We start from the raw sequence: 17,622 nt of genomic DNA, 5'->3' as shown, positions 1-17,622 counted from the left end.
TTTTCAGCTCTTTAGCAAAGAAAATACTGGACTACCTTATGTTATGATATGTTTTCTTATGTTTGAAATATTTGTTTGATGTAAGTCTTAAAGATACTTAAAGCATTTTTGTCTTTAGCTAGCTAGGTGGTATAAACCAAAAACATGTTTTTTGGGAACACTGTTGTTAGTATTTTAGAGACTTTGAAAATATTATCTAGAACATGTTATTGTGTCATTGCTGAAAAAAATGGTTATTACACTGGGGAAAAGATGGCTTTATTGTCCTACTTGATTTTAAAGATGCAGGGTGGGAGGAGGGGGTATTGGATACTTACCTGTAATTCTAAACGATTTTACCTACCAAATCACTAATCAGCACCTGTAATTTTAGAACTTCGAGAAGTCAATCTTTATGACTTTCTTAGACTAAACACAATTGATCCATAAAGAGATTTCAAATTCTCCCTTGGTGGGAGGTCCAGTCGGTCTTGCTGTCATAGCATACTCACCACTTTTTCTTCATTTCACTACCTCCTTCAAAGGTTAAAATTGGGGAAACTGCTTATAAATATCCCTACCACCATTTGGAAATTGGTCAGCAGCTACCTTGGGGCCTGGGAAGAAAGGAAAGTGGAACCAGGCTGTGGAGCTTGGAGGCCAGGCTAACATCACGTGGGTCTGCCATAGGCAGTAGGGCAGCCTGAGCCCAGCGTTGCTAGAGCACTGTGCACTGTGGCAGCAGTTCATGATTAGCAGGTCTTCTGAGACTAAAGCTCCTTTAGAATGAAGACTGGTATTTAAATTAATTATAAATAATTGTAAGCAGACCTGCTTTTGCCTTTATGTGGGAAAGAATAACTGCACAAACATAACCTTCACTCAAATCTGTGAAGTTAATCTTTTTCTAGTCCTTGCCTCTCTTTTTTGTATCACTTTTTATTAATCCCCTTTGAAGGGCCCAAAGAGGAAAGAATCTAGTATTAGTCGTTTAAACTCATTTGATTTTAATTGCCTTTCAGTGTAATTGAATTCTGATGTGCTTGGTCAAAGACCATTATTAGGTTTTTATTGTTAAACCTGGAAAGAAAGGCCTTAACCCTTGTTAGAGGACTTTCCCATGTTATCAGACAGGCGGGGAAGAGTTGGTGGTGGAATCTGGGCAGAGGTAGGAGAAACAACTCACTTGACTGGTTGGCTGGCTGCTCCTTCCCTTCCTCCCACCTCCCTCTCTTACCCCTCTCCATATACTGGTGTGAAATTTCTCTATCCTGGACTTTGCTGCTGGGAATTAACTCCTCCCTTGATCTCAAAATTCATCTGATAGTGTCTCTTAACTCTTCTCAGTGTCCTGGCATAAAGTGGATGCTTTTGATTTACAGCTTTGCTCTGATAGGGAAATAGGGAAACTAAGAATGTTGTAAATAGAGAGGTCTTTTAGTTTACAGTATCTTTTTTTATGGCTTTAGTTAATATAAGGATTGCTGCATATTTTTAGAAAGTTTTCACATTAATTTGTACATCAGTGTTAGGACATACTTGGGAAATCATTAGGGATTAACCCTTCCTTACAGGTCGGGGGGGGGGGGCGGCTGATGCTCTGAAGCGTTCTGTAAGACACAACTGAAATCATTGTTAAGGGGGGATCTTGAAGCCTGCAGTCTTACTTTTCCAGGTGCAGTGCCCTTCTCGCTCTACTGGGTAGAATCTTAGTTAAGTTGTACCTTTGCTGCATCTTCTGTATAAATGCAGTAGTGTGTTTTGTGACTTCCTATCTAGTCTAGAAGTCAGTCAGTCCAAAAAAAAAAAAATTTGAATGCTGGCTGTGTATTACAAAGCACTGTATATTGAAGAATGGGAAGTTGAGACCTGGCATATTCTCTCCTTTGCATGTGACAGCTCTTTGAATACATAGACTTCAGAAGATAGCTCACTAAATTCAGGTGGCCCCATAAGGTGACTTGGAGAATCCCCTGTATCTTGTTGCTGTTGCTTTATTTTCTCTGCTTTACAGTGAAGTTAGGAGCGTCTTGTGCTGCAGTCATGGGACATCACTGGCTTGGACTCCTGCCTTGACTGGGGGTGTGCAACCGATAAACCACTTCAGGCTCTTTGTATTTTGAGAACTGTTGGTCAAAGCCATAAAAATACCTGTTTTTATATTTTCTCATCAAAGTTCTGTCAGGTGGTTAGATACTTGTTGACTTTAGTCTTCATTACCTTCTTAAAAATACACAAATTAAGATTGTCTTTTTACTAGTTTCCATCTAAATAGTCTTAAACTGTGCTCTGAATAATAATTACAATAAAAAGATTTATAATATTAGTAGCAAATTTTTTCAGCACTTAGTATCTGCCAAGCACTGTTTTCCATATATAGCTGTATATGTGTATTTTGTGTGTGTGTGTGTGTGTGTGTATATATATATATAAGCTACATATGTATGTGTGTATGTAAATATATATATAGATTTTTTTTTCATATATAATCTAACTTAATTCTCATTTCCTACTCCATGATATTGGTACTATGACCCCTGCTTTACAGGTGGAGAAGCTGAGGCACTGTGAGTTAAGTAACTTGGTTAGGGTCAGACAGTAAGTGGAAGACCCAAGATTACAAATAGTCTGGCTCCGGAGCTGGAGCTTTTAACCTTTAAATTTTTTGTTTGTTTTCTTTTTAAAAATTTTATTGAAGTACAGTTGATCTACAATGATGTGTTAATTTCTGCTGTACAGCAAAGTGACTCAGTTGTACATATATATTCTTTTTCATATTCTTTTCCATTATGGTTTATCCCAGGATATCTACTGTAGCTCCCTTTGCTATGCAGTAGGACCTTGTTGTTTATCCATCCTGTATGTAATAGTTTGCCTCTGCTAATCCCACACTCCCACCCCTCCCCACCACCCCCAACCACAGGTCTGTTCTCTATGTCTGTGAGTCTGTTTCTGTTTTGTAGATATGTTCATTTGTGTCGTATTTTAGATTCCACATATATAAGTGATATAATACGGTGTTTGTCTTTCTCTTTCTGACTTACTTTATTTAATATGATCGTCTCTGGGTCCATCCATGTTGCTATAAATGGCTTTATTTTATTCTTTTTTATGGCTGAGTAATACTTCATTGAATATAAATATATACCACATCCGTATCCATTCATCTGTTGACGGACATTTAGGTTGCTTCTGTGTCTTGGTTATTGTACATAGAGCTGCTCATAGCATAAGGGTGCATGTATCTGTTTGAATTATAGTTTTATCTGGACTGTTTTATTTTATTGAAGTATAGTTGATGTGCAATATTATGTAAGTTACAGGTGTGCAGTATAGTGATTCACAGTTTTAAAGTTTATACTCCATTTATAGTTATTAGAATATTGGCTATATTTCCTGTGTTGTACAATATATCCTTGTAGCTTATTTTATACATAATAGTTTGTACCTCTTAGACCTCTACCCCTATACTGCCCCTACTCGCTTCCCTCACCCCACTGGTAACCACTAGTTTGTTCTCTATATCTGTGTCTGTTTCTTTTTTGTTACATTTACGAGTTTGTTGTATTTTTTAGATTCCACATATAAGTGTCATACAGTATTTGTCTCTCTCTGACTTATTTCACTTAGCTTAATGTCCTCCAAGTCCATCCATGTTGTTGCAAATGGCAACATTTCATTGGTTTTTATGGTTGAGTTCCACTGCCTTTTTAAAGGTACATCTCTGTGTGTTGATGTGTTTAAATATAAAATGGTACAATCACTAGGAGTTTTGCAAATTAAGGAGTCTTACAAGAAATAAACATTTAGTCCAGTTTGTCTTTAGAATGAATCCTTTTGTGCCATGTATATAATCCCTTTGGAAAATCAGCTTCAAACATTCTGTGCTTCAGCTTTTATATAGCTTTATCTTTTATCTTTTGAAATGTCTAAATATACCTTAGATTGCTGTTTTTCCTACTTAAATCTGTGTTTTAAACCCTTAGCTTAAAACTTTGCTTCAGGATTTTTGTGATTTCAGTAATCTACCTGGATTGGGAGAATGTGGAAACCGGTCTTTTGTAACTTAAAGCTAACAAAAAGTTTCTCTTTCTAAGATATTTTCAGTATTAGTTTATTCTGATGATGATTGTCCCTTTTCTGTTATGTTTCCATTTGTTTGTATATCTGTTTTTAGTTTCTTGCTGGTGTCTTAGTCTGATTCTGCACGTCCATGACAGTAACTTCTAGCCACATGTGCTATTTAATTTTAAATTAATTAAAATTAAAAAAATCTAGTTCCTTGATGACACTGGCCACATTTTATATATTCAGTAGCCACATGTGTCTAGTGGCTATCATATTGAGCAGCACAGCTATAGGGTATTTCCATAATCACAGAAGGGTATACTGAGTAGTGCCAGTCTAATCCAGTCATTTTATTGATAAGGAAACTGAGGTCTATGAGTTAGGTAATTTAAGTGTTGTTACTCATCAGACTAGTTATTGGCAGAGCTGGATCTGGAACTCATGTTGTCTTAGTTTCCAGTTCTGTGTTCTTTCCACACTGCCACCCCCAAGTATTTTTTATTTTATTTTAAAAAAATACTGAATAATTCAGGGCTATAGAAAAGTATGAAATTTGTTATGATTTAGGGCCTGGAATTAATAGTTCTTTAATTTTAGTGCTCTCACTGAACATACAAAATGGGTTTCATTTTGCTTCATCTAGAGATTGTTCAGGACATGTATGCTTTATAATGCAAGGAAAACCTGTTTTATTCAGGGATACGTTTTTGCTTCAGTTTCCTCATTCATAAAAACATTTATTGAGCGTTGAGCTGGAGATTGTGAGATAGAACTATGCATCATCACCTTCTCATAGTTTATGATCTTATGTGAGGACATGCATACATGTATCTCTATTTACAAGGTGAGACGTCTTAAGGGCTGCAGTTGAGATACAGTGTTTTAATTTTAAGAATGTTAGGAATGGTGAAGGCTGTTATTGCTGAATGTCTGTCTGGAAATGGTTTTGGGGGATATTGGCACTTGAGCTGGCCATTTTGAGAGCCAGGTGGGGTTCAGAGAAAGGCATTGCGGATAGTGGAAAGGATGAGAAAATTCAGGTTTGTGTTCTGAGAGAAGTCTGGATGGGATGACTCTTAAGGGGGGTTAGGCTACAAAGGTAAGCAGTCAGGGGATAACTTGTAGAAAGGTCTTTTATGCTGTATCGAAGAATATGGACATTATATTAAGTGGAAAGAGAAACCGTTAAGAGTTTTTAAGCAGAGGAGAATCATGATGATATTTGAATTTTAGAGTTTGAAGTAGATAGTTTGCATGACAGCCTTTAGAAGGGGAATAGAGGTGCAGGTAGATGAGCCTGGAGGTCATTGCAATAATCCAGGCATTAAGTAGTAAAGGTGGGAATGGGAATAGGGAGATAGGTAAACAATGCTTGTAACATATGTTATAACTGCTTAGAAAATTGGGATGGGAGAGAAGCAGTGACATTATCAGGCTCCAGGCCAAGACAGCCAGAAGAGTGGAGTTGCCCATAGAATGAGGGTGGAGGAGGGAGGCGTGCCAGAGATAGGCGTGTCACGGGGCTGTTCCACAAGCAGTTAGAAGTGAGTGGAATTAAAGACACTGATGGTCCATGGGGGTAAATGAGATGAGAGAGACACTAGAGGTAGCTTGATGTGGTTAATTGCCATCATTCCTGTTGGGGAAGATTTTTGTGTACCAGGATACATCGCGGTTGCTGATCTGCTAATGGATTGGCTTCTTGATTCAAGAACCTGCTTCTAGTCCAATCAGCTGTGGTTGAGGGTGGAAAGATAACAGTCATGTCTCTTTCTTTAGTTTGGAGTTCAGGGATGAGCTCCTTTCTCCCTTTGGTCCTGTTCTTCCACTTACGATACCTGGTTTTAGTTGTTGTTGTTCTTTGCTTTTTAACCTAATATTTCCCTTCTCCATCTCACGTCTTACCTACCTCTTCCACAAAGCTTCACTGGAGCAACTTCATCTCATATTGATTTTTCCCTTCTTTGAGGTTCTAGATCACGTAAAGAGCTTAGCTTATGTTCTCCTGTATTTCTGGGTATTTCTTGCAGGCGTTATTTTTTCTGGGGTTAAATTCCTTCTGATATTCTGTGTTCCTATGACAGTTTGCATATTGCTGGTTATATAGATACCATTCAATAAATAACCACTCTCAGTAGCATATTAGAATCAGTTATCAATATATTTTAGCACAAATACCACTGTAAGTTTCCATATATCAAAATGATTAACTTGTACCATTTTTGTTCCACACATCTAAGCAACATAGGCTATATTTAAGGGTACTCTGATGTTCATGAGGATAAGATTTGATCTAAAATTGATATTTAGAAGAGAGTATATGGATTATAACTTTTCGTCTTTAATTAAGATGGATTTAGGCATAAATTAGTTTTCAGCAAGAAAAGAGATTTAGTATAAAATAAGTACAGTGAATAGATATTTTGATCCAAGTCAGAAATATAAATAAGGAAAATATAAATTTTGTCTTAGGTCGTTGTAACAAAGTACCGTAGACTGGTAGCTTATAATCAACAGAAACTTATTTCTCATATTTCTGGAGACTGGAAGTCTGAAATCAGGTTGCCAGCATGCTCGGGTCCTTGGTGAGGGCCTTCTTCCCAGGTTGCAATAGGCTGGCTTCTTGCTGTGACCCCACAGGGTGAAAAGAGAGTGAGAGAACCTCTGGGGTCACTTTTATAAAGTCCCTGGGCTTCCCTGGTGGCGCAGTGGTTGAGAGTCCGCCTGCCGATGCAGGGGACGTGGGTTCGTGCCCCGGTCCGGGAAGATCCCACATGCCGCGGAGCGGCTGGGCCCGTGAGCCACGGCCGCTGAGCCTGCGCGTCCGGAGCCTGTGCTCCGCAACGGGGAGAGGCCACACAGTGAGGGGCCCGCGTACGCTGCCGAAAAAAAAAAAAAAAAAAAAAAAAAAAGATCGTGTAAAGTCCCTAATCCCATTCATGACCTAATTACCTCCCAAAGGCTCACCTCCTAATACCATTACATTTCGGATTAAGATTTTGACATAAGAATTTTAGTGGGACACAGACGTTCAGTCCATAACAAAATTATATAAACCCAGGATATATATTGTTTCTCCGGAGTGGTTAATATGGACTATATAGAGTTAGCTGTTCTTAAATTAAGGCGTTCTTAATGTATATGAAATATATATCAGAAACTGTATATGTAAGCAGTTTGAAGACTTTAAAGCACTAAATCTAACATACTATTTGTGTGTTGGCTATAATTTCAAGCTATGGAATCTTGTATGTGAACTGAATTTGTCTTGTGTATGCGCTGTGCCTGGTTCACTGTAGGCAGTAAGTTTAAGTGAGAATGAGTATAGGAATGAGAGAACACTTAGTGGAATACATGTGTGTCGCCCTTGTTAGTTTGAGGCTTAATTTCTTGCATCTTTCAGGTTGTTGTTGCATTTGCTAATTAAGTTTGAATTAAGTATTTATGAATTACAAGTACCTTATTCTTATTTCTTATAAATGATGCCCATAACATTAGGTTGTCTGAACACTGAGGGCAAAAAAGTTTACTGAAAGTTCTTGTCTGTGGATGATTCTGTTAAAGCCATTAAGATCTACTTTTTATGAATATTGGGTATAATTCATTGCTGGTAAATGTTTCAGTAAACTTGGAGTGGATCATCATTTCCATAACTCTTGACTGTAGATATTCCTGGTAGAGCAAAACATTAGTATGCTTGCTGTTACAGCTGTTGTTCAGCACTGTTTTGGAAGTTCTCATAAATAGAATAGAATAGAAAAGGAAAGGAGGAGACCTATTTAGATAGGGGAAGGACAGCTCTCATTCGCATATTAGGATGTTAGGTTGGCCATAAATACCATGAGAGTGGCAGTCTTACTCTCTTTTGTTCACCTTTGCATCCCAGGCAATTAAATAGTCCCTGGCATAGAGTTGAAATTCAGTAAATATTTATTGAAGGAATGAATAATGAAGATTTTACGCTTTGTAGGATTTTCTAGCTAGGCTAGTAATTAAAAAGCTGCCAGAGTTAACGAGAGTTCAGTAAGACTACAGTAGAACTGATAGACTGTGTCTAGCTTTTGCCTTGGGACGAACTCTCCAGCCCATGGTCCCTGTGTAACACAATACGATTCCTGTAAATACCAGTTTGCGGGGTTAAATCTTTATTCACTTAGGTTGTGAAACTCTTTTGCTTGTTTTTAATCTGTTGTATTCCTTTTTCTCTTTGCAGTTCTAATTGTGGAGTGGTAAACATATACAATCAAGATTCTTGTCTCCAAGAAGCAAACCCAAAGCCAATAAAAGCTATAATGAACTTGGTTACAGGTGTTACTTCTCTGGCCTTCAATCCTACTACAGAAATCTTGGCAATTGCTTCAGAAAAAATGAAAGAAGCAGTCAGATTGGTAATATTTCTTTACCCTTTCCTTTTAGCATTGATAATTTTAAAATTTAAAGTTGAAAACATGGAAAGATAATAGGAAAGTGTTGGATGATTTTAAAAAGAGTAGCCTCTTTTGTTGTAGAAATTCCTTATATTGTAGCTTTTGGGTGTTATTATAGAAATGACTAACAGTAGCCACCAAATTTGTATTATGTCAGTTCTTTTGGGAAAGCTGTGCTGTCCATTCCTAGCGTTTCTTAAGTGGTAGTCTTCATTTTCAGAGGTTTCTTTCGGCATATACATGAAGGAATATGTTTAAAGCAAACACTTCATTCCTCTATAGTTTTCTTTTTTTTTTGAATTAATTAATTTATTTATTCATTCATTTATTTTTGACTGCATTGGGTCTTCGTTGCTGTGCACGGTCTTTCTCTAGGTGCGGTGTGCAGACTTCTCATTGAGGTGGCATCTCGTTGTGGAGCACAGACTCTAGGTGCACGGGCTTCAGTAGTTATGGTACACAGGCTCAGTAGTTGTGGCTCGTGAGCTCTAGAGCTCAGCCTCAGATGTTGTGGCGCACGGGCTTAGTTGCCCCACGGCATGTGGGACCTTCCTGGACCAGGGATCGAACCTGTGTCCCCTGCGTTGGCAGGCGGATTCTTAACCACTGTGCCACCGGGGAAATCCCTAGTTTTCTTTCTTCATCTACTGTTTAAAGGCCTGGTGTCATAATGGAGTAGAGGCAATTCTTAATTTTTGAAAATAAATTGAGCTTGAAAATAAATTGTGTACAAAGATTGCAATTTAAATAGCTGGATAGTTACTTGTGAAGATAGCTCTGTGCCAGGGGTCCCCAGGACTTCCCCCAGGTTTGGTGAATAGAATAGTAAATAAAAGGACTCACAGGACTCAGAATATGGTCATACTCATTGCTAAGAATAATTACAGGGAAAGGATACAAAGCAAAATTAGCAAAAGGAAAAGGTGCATGGGGTGAAGCCTGGAAGAAACAGGCACAGGCTTCCAAGAGTCCTCTCCTAGTGCAAGTCACATAGGACACATGTAATACAAGTCCGCTCCCAGTGCAGGTCACATAGGACACGTTTAATACAAGTCCTCTCCCAGTGCAAGTCACATAGGATGCATTTAATACAAGTCCTCTCCCAGTGCAAGTCACATGGGACACATTTAATTCCTCCAACAGCAAGTTGTGACAACATGTGTTAAGTGTTTTCTGCCAGAGAAGCTCATTAGAGACTCAGTGCCCAAGGTTTTTATTGGGGGTTGATCATGTAGGTACCCTCTGCCTAGGAGGTACCCAAAGTAAAGGCTCCTAGAAGTAAAGGCAAGTGTTCAGCATAAACCACATGAGACAAATCATTTAGGCACAGTGAGCTGTCCTTATCATTTAGGGAAAGTTTCCCATGTGTGTAGGGACCTGTATGCCAGTCAAGTTCCCAGACACCATCTAAGAGCCACTTGCAAGCGGGCCTTTCTAAGGATAGCAGCCTCAGACCAGTGTTGACTCTTTTCTGCCCAACCTCAGAGTTCAGCTTAAATGTCACTCCATCTGTGTGAAGTTTCCTACCCTTCAGGCAGAACCAATTTCTTCATTCATTCAACAGTTACTTGCTGTGGGCCAGGTATACAGATGGCATAGAACTTTGAATGGCAGCATTACACTGTGCTATTGTTATGTGTATACCATAAGCACTTTACAGAGATTCTTATTTTTATCTTGCTTACTCAGCAAATAAACCTTGCACACTTCATCAGCTTTGTTTAATAGTGTATAGTTTACAAAGATTTATAAAGAATTGTACAAAAATATTTTGAGCCAAATAACAGTCCTCAGAGGATTGGCTCACCCCAAGTCAACAGCTAGTAAAGGGCAGTGAACTGTGATGCTAGATTCCATATTCTTTCTAACATTTTAGTGGTTTTCTGACTAAACTCCTCAGAGCCCTGGAATGTGTATAGGACTTCAGATGGTAAGTAGGGCAAGTAGGAGGCTAAGCTCCTCCCTGTGTTATATAGAGCAGCTTCAGTATTACTCGTGGTTATGTATTGGCATTCTGCATAAGATTTTCTTTGAGGGAAGAAAGAGTTCTGCTGGGAAAAGTGTTTGGAAAATATAGCATTACGTTTTATTGCCTCTTGAATGAATCACTGGATAAATGAGAGGATCCTAATTCAAGTCAGCTCCGCTCCTGTAATGGTAGTGGTGGACTAGTACATATTAACCTTTTATCATTTTAATGGTAGTAAGTTGTTTTAGAAAACCATGGGATCTATCTCTGTTGACGTAATGTATTCTGCAAGATGCCTAGTAGTTAGTTCTGCCTAGTTTGCTTCAGTGATCATGGCAGCATTTGTGGTTTTTTATTGTGGCAAAATCACACAAGGAATTTATTAGTAACAGCCAACTCCCATTTTTTTTTTCAACTCCCATTTTTTAAATGGTAGTCAACCCTAATATCTAATGGAAAGAAGCCAGGCATAGCTTCAGAATGCCTCAGTGAAACATTGGTAGTGTCATTAAATGCAATCTCTTAGAATGATCCAAAGAGTTCTGTTACTCCAGCACAAAGCAGTGAATATAAGTCTAAGCCATTTCACCAGTCAGAGACTCAGAAGTTAAATTGTTATCACATCTACAATCTTGGATGTTGTGGAACTCCTTATCCGTTAAATTAAGGATGAGAGACCTTTTATTTGTCGAATTTTGGTGTCTGGACCCTTAAATGTAATACAGAAATTACGTTGGAGATAAAGGGAACTTTCTGAATTGAAGAAGTTGGGTTTTTTTTTTTTTGGTGGTACGCGGGCCTCTCACTGTTGTGGCCTCTCCCGTTGTGGAGCACAGGCTCCGGACACGCAGGCTCAGCGGCCATGGCTCACGGGCCCAGCCGCTCCGCGGCATGTGGGATCTTCCCGGACCGGGGCACGAACCTGTGTCCCCTGCATCGGCAGGCGGACTCTCAACCACTGCGCCACCAGGGAAGCCCAGAAGTTGGGTTTTTATGGGACTTTTTCTTATTAGTTCAATTACAGCTTTTAATACGGGGGTCATAAAGAGAAGTTAGAGCACAGCTGAGTTCTAACCAGGTGGGGGTCATTGGTCTGAGGGAAGATGTACTAAAAACACTGGGGAATAGTTACAGTTGAGTCTTTTAGGAGGGCATAAACATGTTTTTTGCCCCTGATATCCAAGTCAGTAGGGGAGATAAAATTTAAAATTAAATTGTCCAGGGCTTCCCTGGTGGCGCAGTGGTTGAGAGTCCGCCTGCCGATGCGGGGGACGCAGGTTTGTGCCCCGGTCCAGGAAGATCCCACATGCCGCGGAGCGGCTGGGCCCATGGGCCATGGCCGCTGAGCCTGCGCGTCCGGAGCCTGTGCTCCGCAACGGGAGAGGCCACAACAGTGAGAGGCCCGCGTACCGCAAAAAAAAAAAAAAAAATTAAATTGTCCATTAGTTGGTATTTATCCTCCATCAGGAAGAACACATCAGCTTGTCGTGTGAAACCATGGCTGCTGTGTACGGTTGTGTAGGTTATTTGTTGCACAAGGCACCACATCTAAAGAGATTCCATTTACATCATAAACTTTGTGTTTGTATTTACTGTAGTATTTCTGATAATTTTGGTAACAGAATTGTTCTATTTAGATAGAAAAATACACAGCTACCTTCTGGTAAAAGTGAACTTTAAAAAATTGCTTTGTGTCTTGTGCCCCAACTTTTGTGAACTTCTTAGCTTTAATGGGTCAAGACCACTTCTAATGCCTTTGCATTGTTGCCAGGCTGTGCAGGCAGAGCCTGCTTCCCAGAGAAGTTGAAAATAATTGAAAATGGCTTGGAGATTCACTGTAAACTTTACTTTCTTGACAAAAAATGGTCAGTAGGCATTTATCGGGGGAGTAGTGACTAGTGACTGACTGAAACCAGTCTAATAGACAGGTGTATCTAACAGTGGGTTTTACCTGGTACTTGTCTATGAAAATCACCTTGATTGGGTGGTTTAAAGTCTCATCTAAAAGTGAAGGATGATAGACTACCATGATTAATAGCTGAATGATAATTCTGTATGTGAGTATGAAGGTGGTGTATTTCTTGGAAGAGCTAGAGAATGTGTGAAAATGAGAGTTTGTTAAAATCCTAGCCTGCTTAAGGTAACGGCTTCTGTGCTTGGGTTTTATTTATCCACAAATTGGACGAGGACTTGTCTTGCCTAGCTTGGATTTGGGCCTGTTTTCCCCCAAGTAGACTTTACTGGAGAAAGAGACCTGGCCTTGGGGTGAGCTTTTGGCTCTTTCTCAATCAGAACACAGTTTCACTTGATGAACTAGGTTTTCATGGTTTAGCCCTCCTCAAGGAGAGATTGCAAAAGGCAAAGAATATACCACAAAATTGAGAAATAAAAGTGAAAAAAAGGGAGTTAGATGATATTGGAAGATTTGATATGACTTTGTCTTAGATTCAAACTCTTCATAATGTTTGAAGTATCTGTTCCTTGTGATTAAATTTTAGTATCTTTTACTGTGGTTATTAAGTTAGAGCATTAATGGGCTCTACTGTTGACTTTCAGTTTATTCATTCACTTATTCGTTTGACCCTCCCACGCACCATGCTAGATACTGCGTTTTAATGCAGCATCAAGCAAGCACTTTCTTCTCTTCATTCCCTTCCTTCTCAGTTAATAGCACATTGAGAATCAAATTTTAATTTTGGAACACTTTGCCTTATTAAGAGAACTGTACTTGATGTGTGCTACAATCACAATGAACTTTTTGTTCCAGCAAAATGACAGAAGACTAAAATTTAAGAAAGATGAGTTCCCAGTTGTTGTAGTTTAAAGCTTTTTATTATTTCCTGCAGGTCCACCTTCCTTCCTGTACAGTATTTTCAAACTTCCCAGTTGTTAAAAAGAAGAATATTTCTCTTGTTTATACTATGGATTTTTCTCCCAGAAGTGGTTATTTTGCTTTGGGGAATGAAAAGGGCAAGGCCCTGATGTATAGGTAGGTATTATTTATGTTTAGAAGTCAGAAAGAAGTCTCAGCTTCTTTTGAAAATGTGAAGATAAAGTTGTTACATTCTCAAGTCTATAATTATGTATAATTTATTAGATCTGTAGTTTATTAATTATAATTAAGAATTATTAACTGATAAATTATAGAGTGTTTATAGTCGACTCCCATCATCATATCTAAAAAAATGTGCATTTTTCTATCATAAGATTTTTCTAGCAGAAAATTTACCTGGGGAATTTTTGGAGGAGAGAGGGGAAGCTATATTTTGAAAATGTCAAATTGAGGAAAAGTTGCCACTTTAATAATACTGCCACTTTCTTGGTGCCTTATGTTTAGATTAGCCTTTGTTGACTTGACAATGCTCTATTTATTCCACTAGATTTAAGTGATTTTTTTTAAAGAGGAATTTCTTTTCCTGCAGCTGTAAGCTGTAAATAAGGATGTTAACTACAAAGATACCAAAAGTCTGTGCTCTGTCCAGGTTCTTTTCTGTGCTCAACCTACTTGGCTATAAAGCAAGAACAAATAAAATCTAATTACATTGTTTCTAGAAGATACAGGTGACAAGGTAGCTCTGGGGGAGAACCTGTGACTTAAAAATAATAGCCACCTTTCCTTGCTCCCATGTATTGGCAGTGAGTGTTGCATAGAACCCTGTGTTTATGTTTGTATGCTTCAGGGAAGGCTTACTTTCAAAGAAACTGAAATCTGGGGTGAAGAAGAGGAGGAATACAAATTGGTTTTGAAAAGAGAACATAGCAAACAATAATATGGCTTATAGTTTTACTTACTTTGAAAGGAAAATGGTTGGGTGGTACCGGGAAAATTGATAATTCCATCATTCTCATTTCACGTCATTTTTGGAGTGGTTCTTTCAGTTTGGATTTTATAAAAGGATGCAGATTCTTACTGAACTTAGGAATTCTCTTCCAAAGCTTTGGTTTATTATAACTGATTTTTTTCTTTTCTTAAGCCCCAAAGCTCATTAGAGTTTTCACCAGAGCATTGGTCTCTAGTGAGACTGTTTCTAGCATGTGGGTTGGACTGACAGCATTTCTGTTGGATGTGGCTGATCAGGTATTTCATAGACCCTGATGTAATGCTTTGGAGCAAGCTGATGGCTTTTATCTAAAATCTGAGGTATTAGCATTAGGATACTTCAGAATGTCAGCTTGAGGAGTAACCTAGCTGCCTAGTGAGAGTGATTGTGATTACAGTTCTGCACCTGAAGTCTTCCTAAGTGTCATTCTGTGATCTGATTGACAGTATCCTGGGTAATCACAAAATTGTTTTGATGATTTTTTTTTTACTTTTTCAGGTTGCATCATTACTCAGACTTTTAAAGAGATTATTTGAAGTAAGAAAATCTTTCACTTTTTTTTCATCCTACAAAGTTTTAAGGTTATACCCATTGCTGTCAGTTGGCAGAGGGACCATATTAACTGATTTTTGTTTCTTTGCCTCTGGGTTGCTCTGTCTTCAGTTAAGGGAGTGGGATGGATATAGATCAGGAAGAGCCTAGTTGGACTTGAACCTTCCTTGGGAATTTTTTATCCCAGATCACAACAGTCTGGCTCTGTTCTTCTGAGGGCAGATCTTTAATATTGTGTCCATAATGGTCATCAAAATTATAATTACTGAATATTTAATCCACAAAGGAGAAGAGACTTAACTGAGAGAGGTAATTATCTCCAGATATAATTATAGCTTCCGTAAACTCAAACCCTTTTATTTTGTATGTTTCTTCAGAGATTATAGGTGGCTTGCCTTGTAGCTAGTTAATGGTTGGTCATTAGTTTTGCTGCCATATATAGTATATATATTTGGCATATGCATATATGTACACATATACGCCGTATATGTATTTCTTTTTCAGTTTCATTGAGATATAATTGGCACTTATACAGCACTGTATAAGTTTCAGGTGTACAGCATAATGATTTGACTCACATACGTCATGAAATGATTACCACAATAAGTTTAGTGAACATCTGTCATCTCGTATAGATAAAAATTAAAGAAATAGAGAAAAACTTGTTTCTGTGTGGTGAGAAGTCCTAGGGTTTACTCTCTTAACCACTTTCCTGTATAACACACTGCAGTTTTCGTTATATTTATCATGTTGTACATCCCATCCTTAGTACTTACTTATCTTATAACTGGACGTTTGTACCTTTTGACTTCCAGGTACAAGATTTGTGCCTTCCTCCAATTGCTGCTTGGTATTTAAAACAGTAGGAAATGCTTCTCTTCCCATGGCTTGATTTTTCACCTGAGATATGGTGGTGGTTCTGAGGTGGAGCTGCGACCAGCTGTTCATCGCAGTTGACTAATTTGGTCCTCTCTGAGATTCATAAATGTTGAGGAGAGACTCTGGGAGTGCATGTAGACTTAATTAGGGGAAAGCATTTTTGAAGGTGGTGGAATTTTGAGCAAAACGTTAGCCAGGAGGGGAAAGCAGTCCAGCTGCCTTGCCTCCCAAAACAGCACTGCCAGTGCATGTTGTTTGTTGGTGACCAGTGACTGTAAATCAAGTATATAATTTCTTCTGTTCTTTCCTCAGATCCAGTTGAGTCACAAGAGAAACCCATCCTGATAAATCTTCTCAGAAACTTTCCAGAATGCGTGATAATATAATGATAATGATATATTGAGCCAGCTGTGCTTATTTAAGTTACCAGAAATGTTTTAATAAACCCATAGTAACTTTTGTTTGAAACTAAGTGTACGTGGTTCTTCCCTCTCCACCGCCACACACGCTAATTTGGGTGCATTTCTTTTAAGACCCAACATGAGAGATTGGAAACACCTGTCTGTAGCCAAAAATAATACAGGTAGTTAGTCTCCTGTTTCACAGTTAACCCTGATTAGTATTTCCCCCTTTCCCAGCGTAGATCTCTCTGTGTTTCTGGGTATCAGCTAACAGAGGTTCTGATGAGACATGGAGGTCAGTCCACATTTGTGAGAACCATGGGATCTAATGGTATAAATTTTGAACCTTCAGGTTTTCCTAGAAAGGTAGTTGTGGAAGCGAAAAGACTTTTCTGGGCTTAGTACTTCAAATGATGGTCACTGTTACTTTGTGGGGAAGGGGGCATATGAAAACCTGGTATGCTTGTCCTACTAACTACTAGCCACTCCCCTTCCTGGAAATGTACGTGACGCCAACTTAAAAGTTTAGTTGAGGTTCCAAGTTTGTCAGTTGGTTGCGTAATTCTTTAATCATAATATAACCTTGCTTAAGTCCCTATGTTTCTTAAGAAAAACTGACATTATATTATGTATTTCACCCCACCTCCTTTCTAAAATGTGGAAAAGAAATGGCAGGTTAGAAAAGGAAGTTACTCCAGTGACAAAAAATGGTTCTGGCTCTGCCCAGAGAAGTAATAGATCCCACTTAACTGTACAAACAGGCCAGTGTCTTCAGGGTCCTTCCAGGTCTACGGATGATGACCTCGAGCAGCCCACTGGATTGTGTTAACGTATCCCAGCATCTTTCTAAAAGAACATTTTCTATTAAGATGAGCTATTGCTGTACAATTGTGGAGACCCTTCCTACGTGGCCTCCTTTTTCCACATCTTCTGTCGTAAATAATACTAAGGCTAAAAATTTCAGAGTCCTAGATCCAGTAGGCTTATTAATATTTCTCTTTTGAGTTGCTAGAGGGCAGCATTAGATTATGGGAGTAATTGAAGCTTTTGTAGCTTTTTGTCATCACCTTATCTTAAGCTTCAGCTCAATCATTGTTTCAGAAATGGACACTAAGCGTTATATGTGCTTATTTTGCATGTGGTTTTCAGAGTGTGAAAGACTTATAGGAATTTATCGTTCTAGAAAAAAATAATGGAAGCAGAGCTTAAATTTATTTTGTATTATTTATTTATTTTTGGCTGCATTGGGTCTTTGTTGCTGTGCGCAGGCTCTCTAGTTGTAGGAATTTATCGTTCTAGAAAAAAATAATGGAAGCAGAGCTTAAATTTATTTTGTATTATTTATTTATTTTTGGCTGCATTGGGTCTTTGTTGCTGTGCGCAGGCTTTCTCTAGTTGTGGCAAGTGGGGGCTACTCTTCCTTGCGGTGGCTTGTCTTGTTGCGGAGCACGGGCTTCAGTAGTTGTGGCACATGGGCTCAGTAGTTGTGGTTTGCGGGCTCCAGAGCGCAGACTCAGTAGTTGTGG

General features: G+C 38.7%; 1 protein-coding gene across 1 annotated transcript in view; it reads left to right on the top strand.

The window, feature by feature from the left end:
• UTP18 (UTP18 small subunit processome component) overlaps positions 1-14,787 on the top strand; it is a 37,891-nt gene extending 23,104 nt beyond the window's left edge. The window contains exons 11-13 of the mRNA XM_007447060.1: positions 8,261-8,435; positions 13,290-13,432; positions 14,763-14,787. Of these exons, the coding sequence (XP_007447122.1) occupies positions 8,261-8,435; positions 13,290-13,432; positions 14,763-14,787 (343 nt within the window). The remainder of the gene's footprint in view (positions 1-8,260; positions 8,436-13,289; positions 13,433-14,762) is intronic.
• Positions 14,788-17,622: the final 2,835 nt, after the last annotated feature.

The sequence above is a fragment of the Lipotes vexillifer genome, unplaced genomic scaffold (assembly GCF_000442215.2).
Source record: "Lipotes vexillifer unplaced genomic scaffold, Lipotes_vexillifer_v1.1 scaffold704, whole genome shotgun sequence".
Lineage (NCBI taxonomy): Eukaryota > Metazoa > Chordata > Mammalia > Artiodactyla > Lipotidae > Lipotes > Lipotes vexillifer.
Note: the sequence above shows the minus strand (reverse complement) of the source record. Positions and strands in the feature narration are given on the sequence as shown.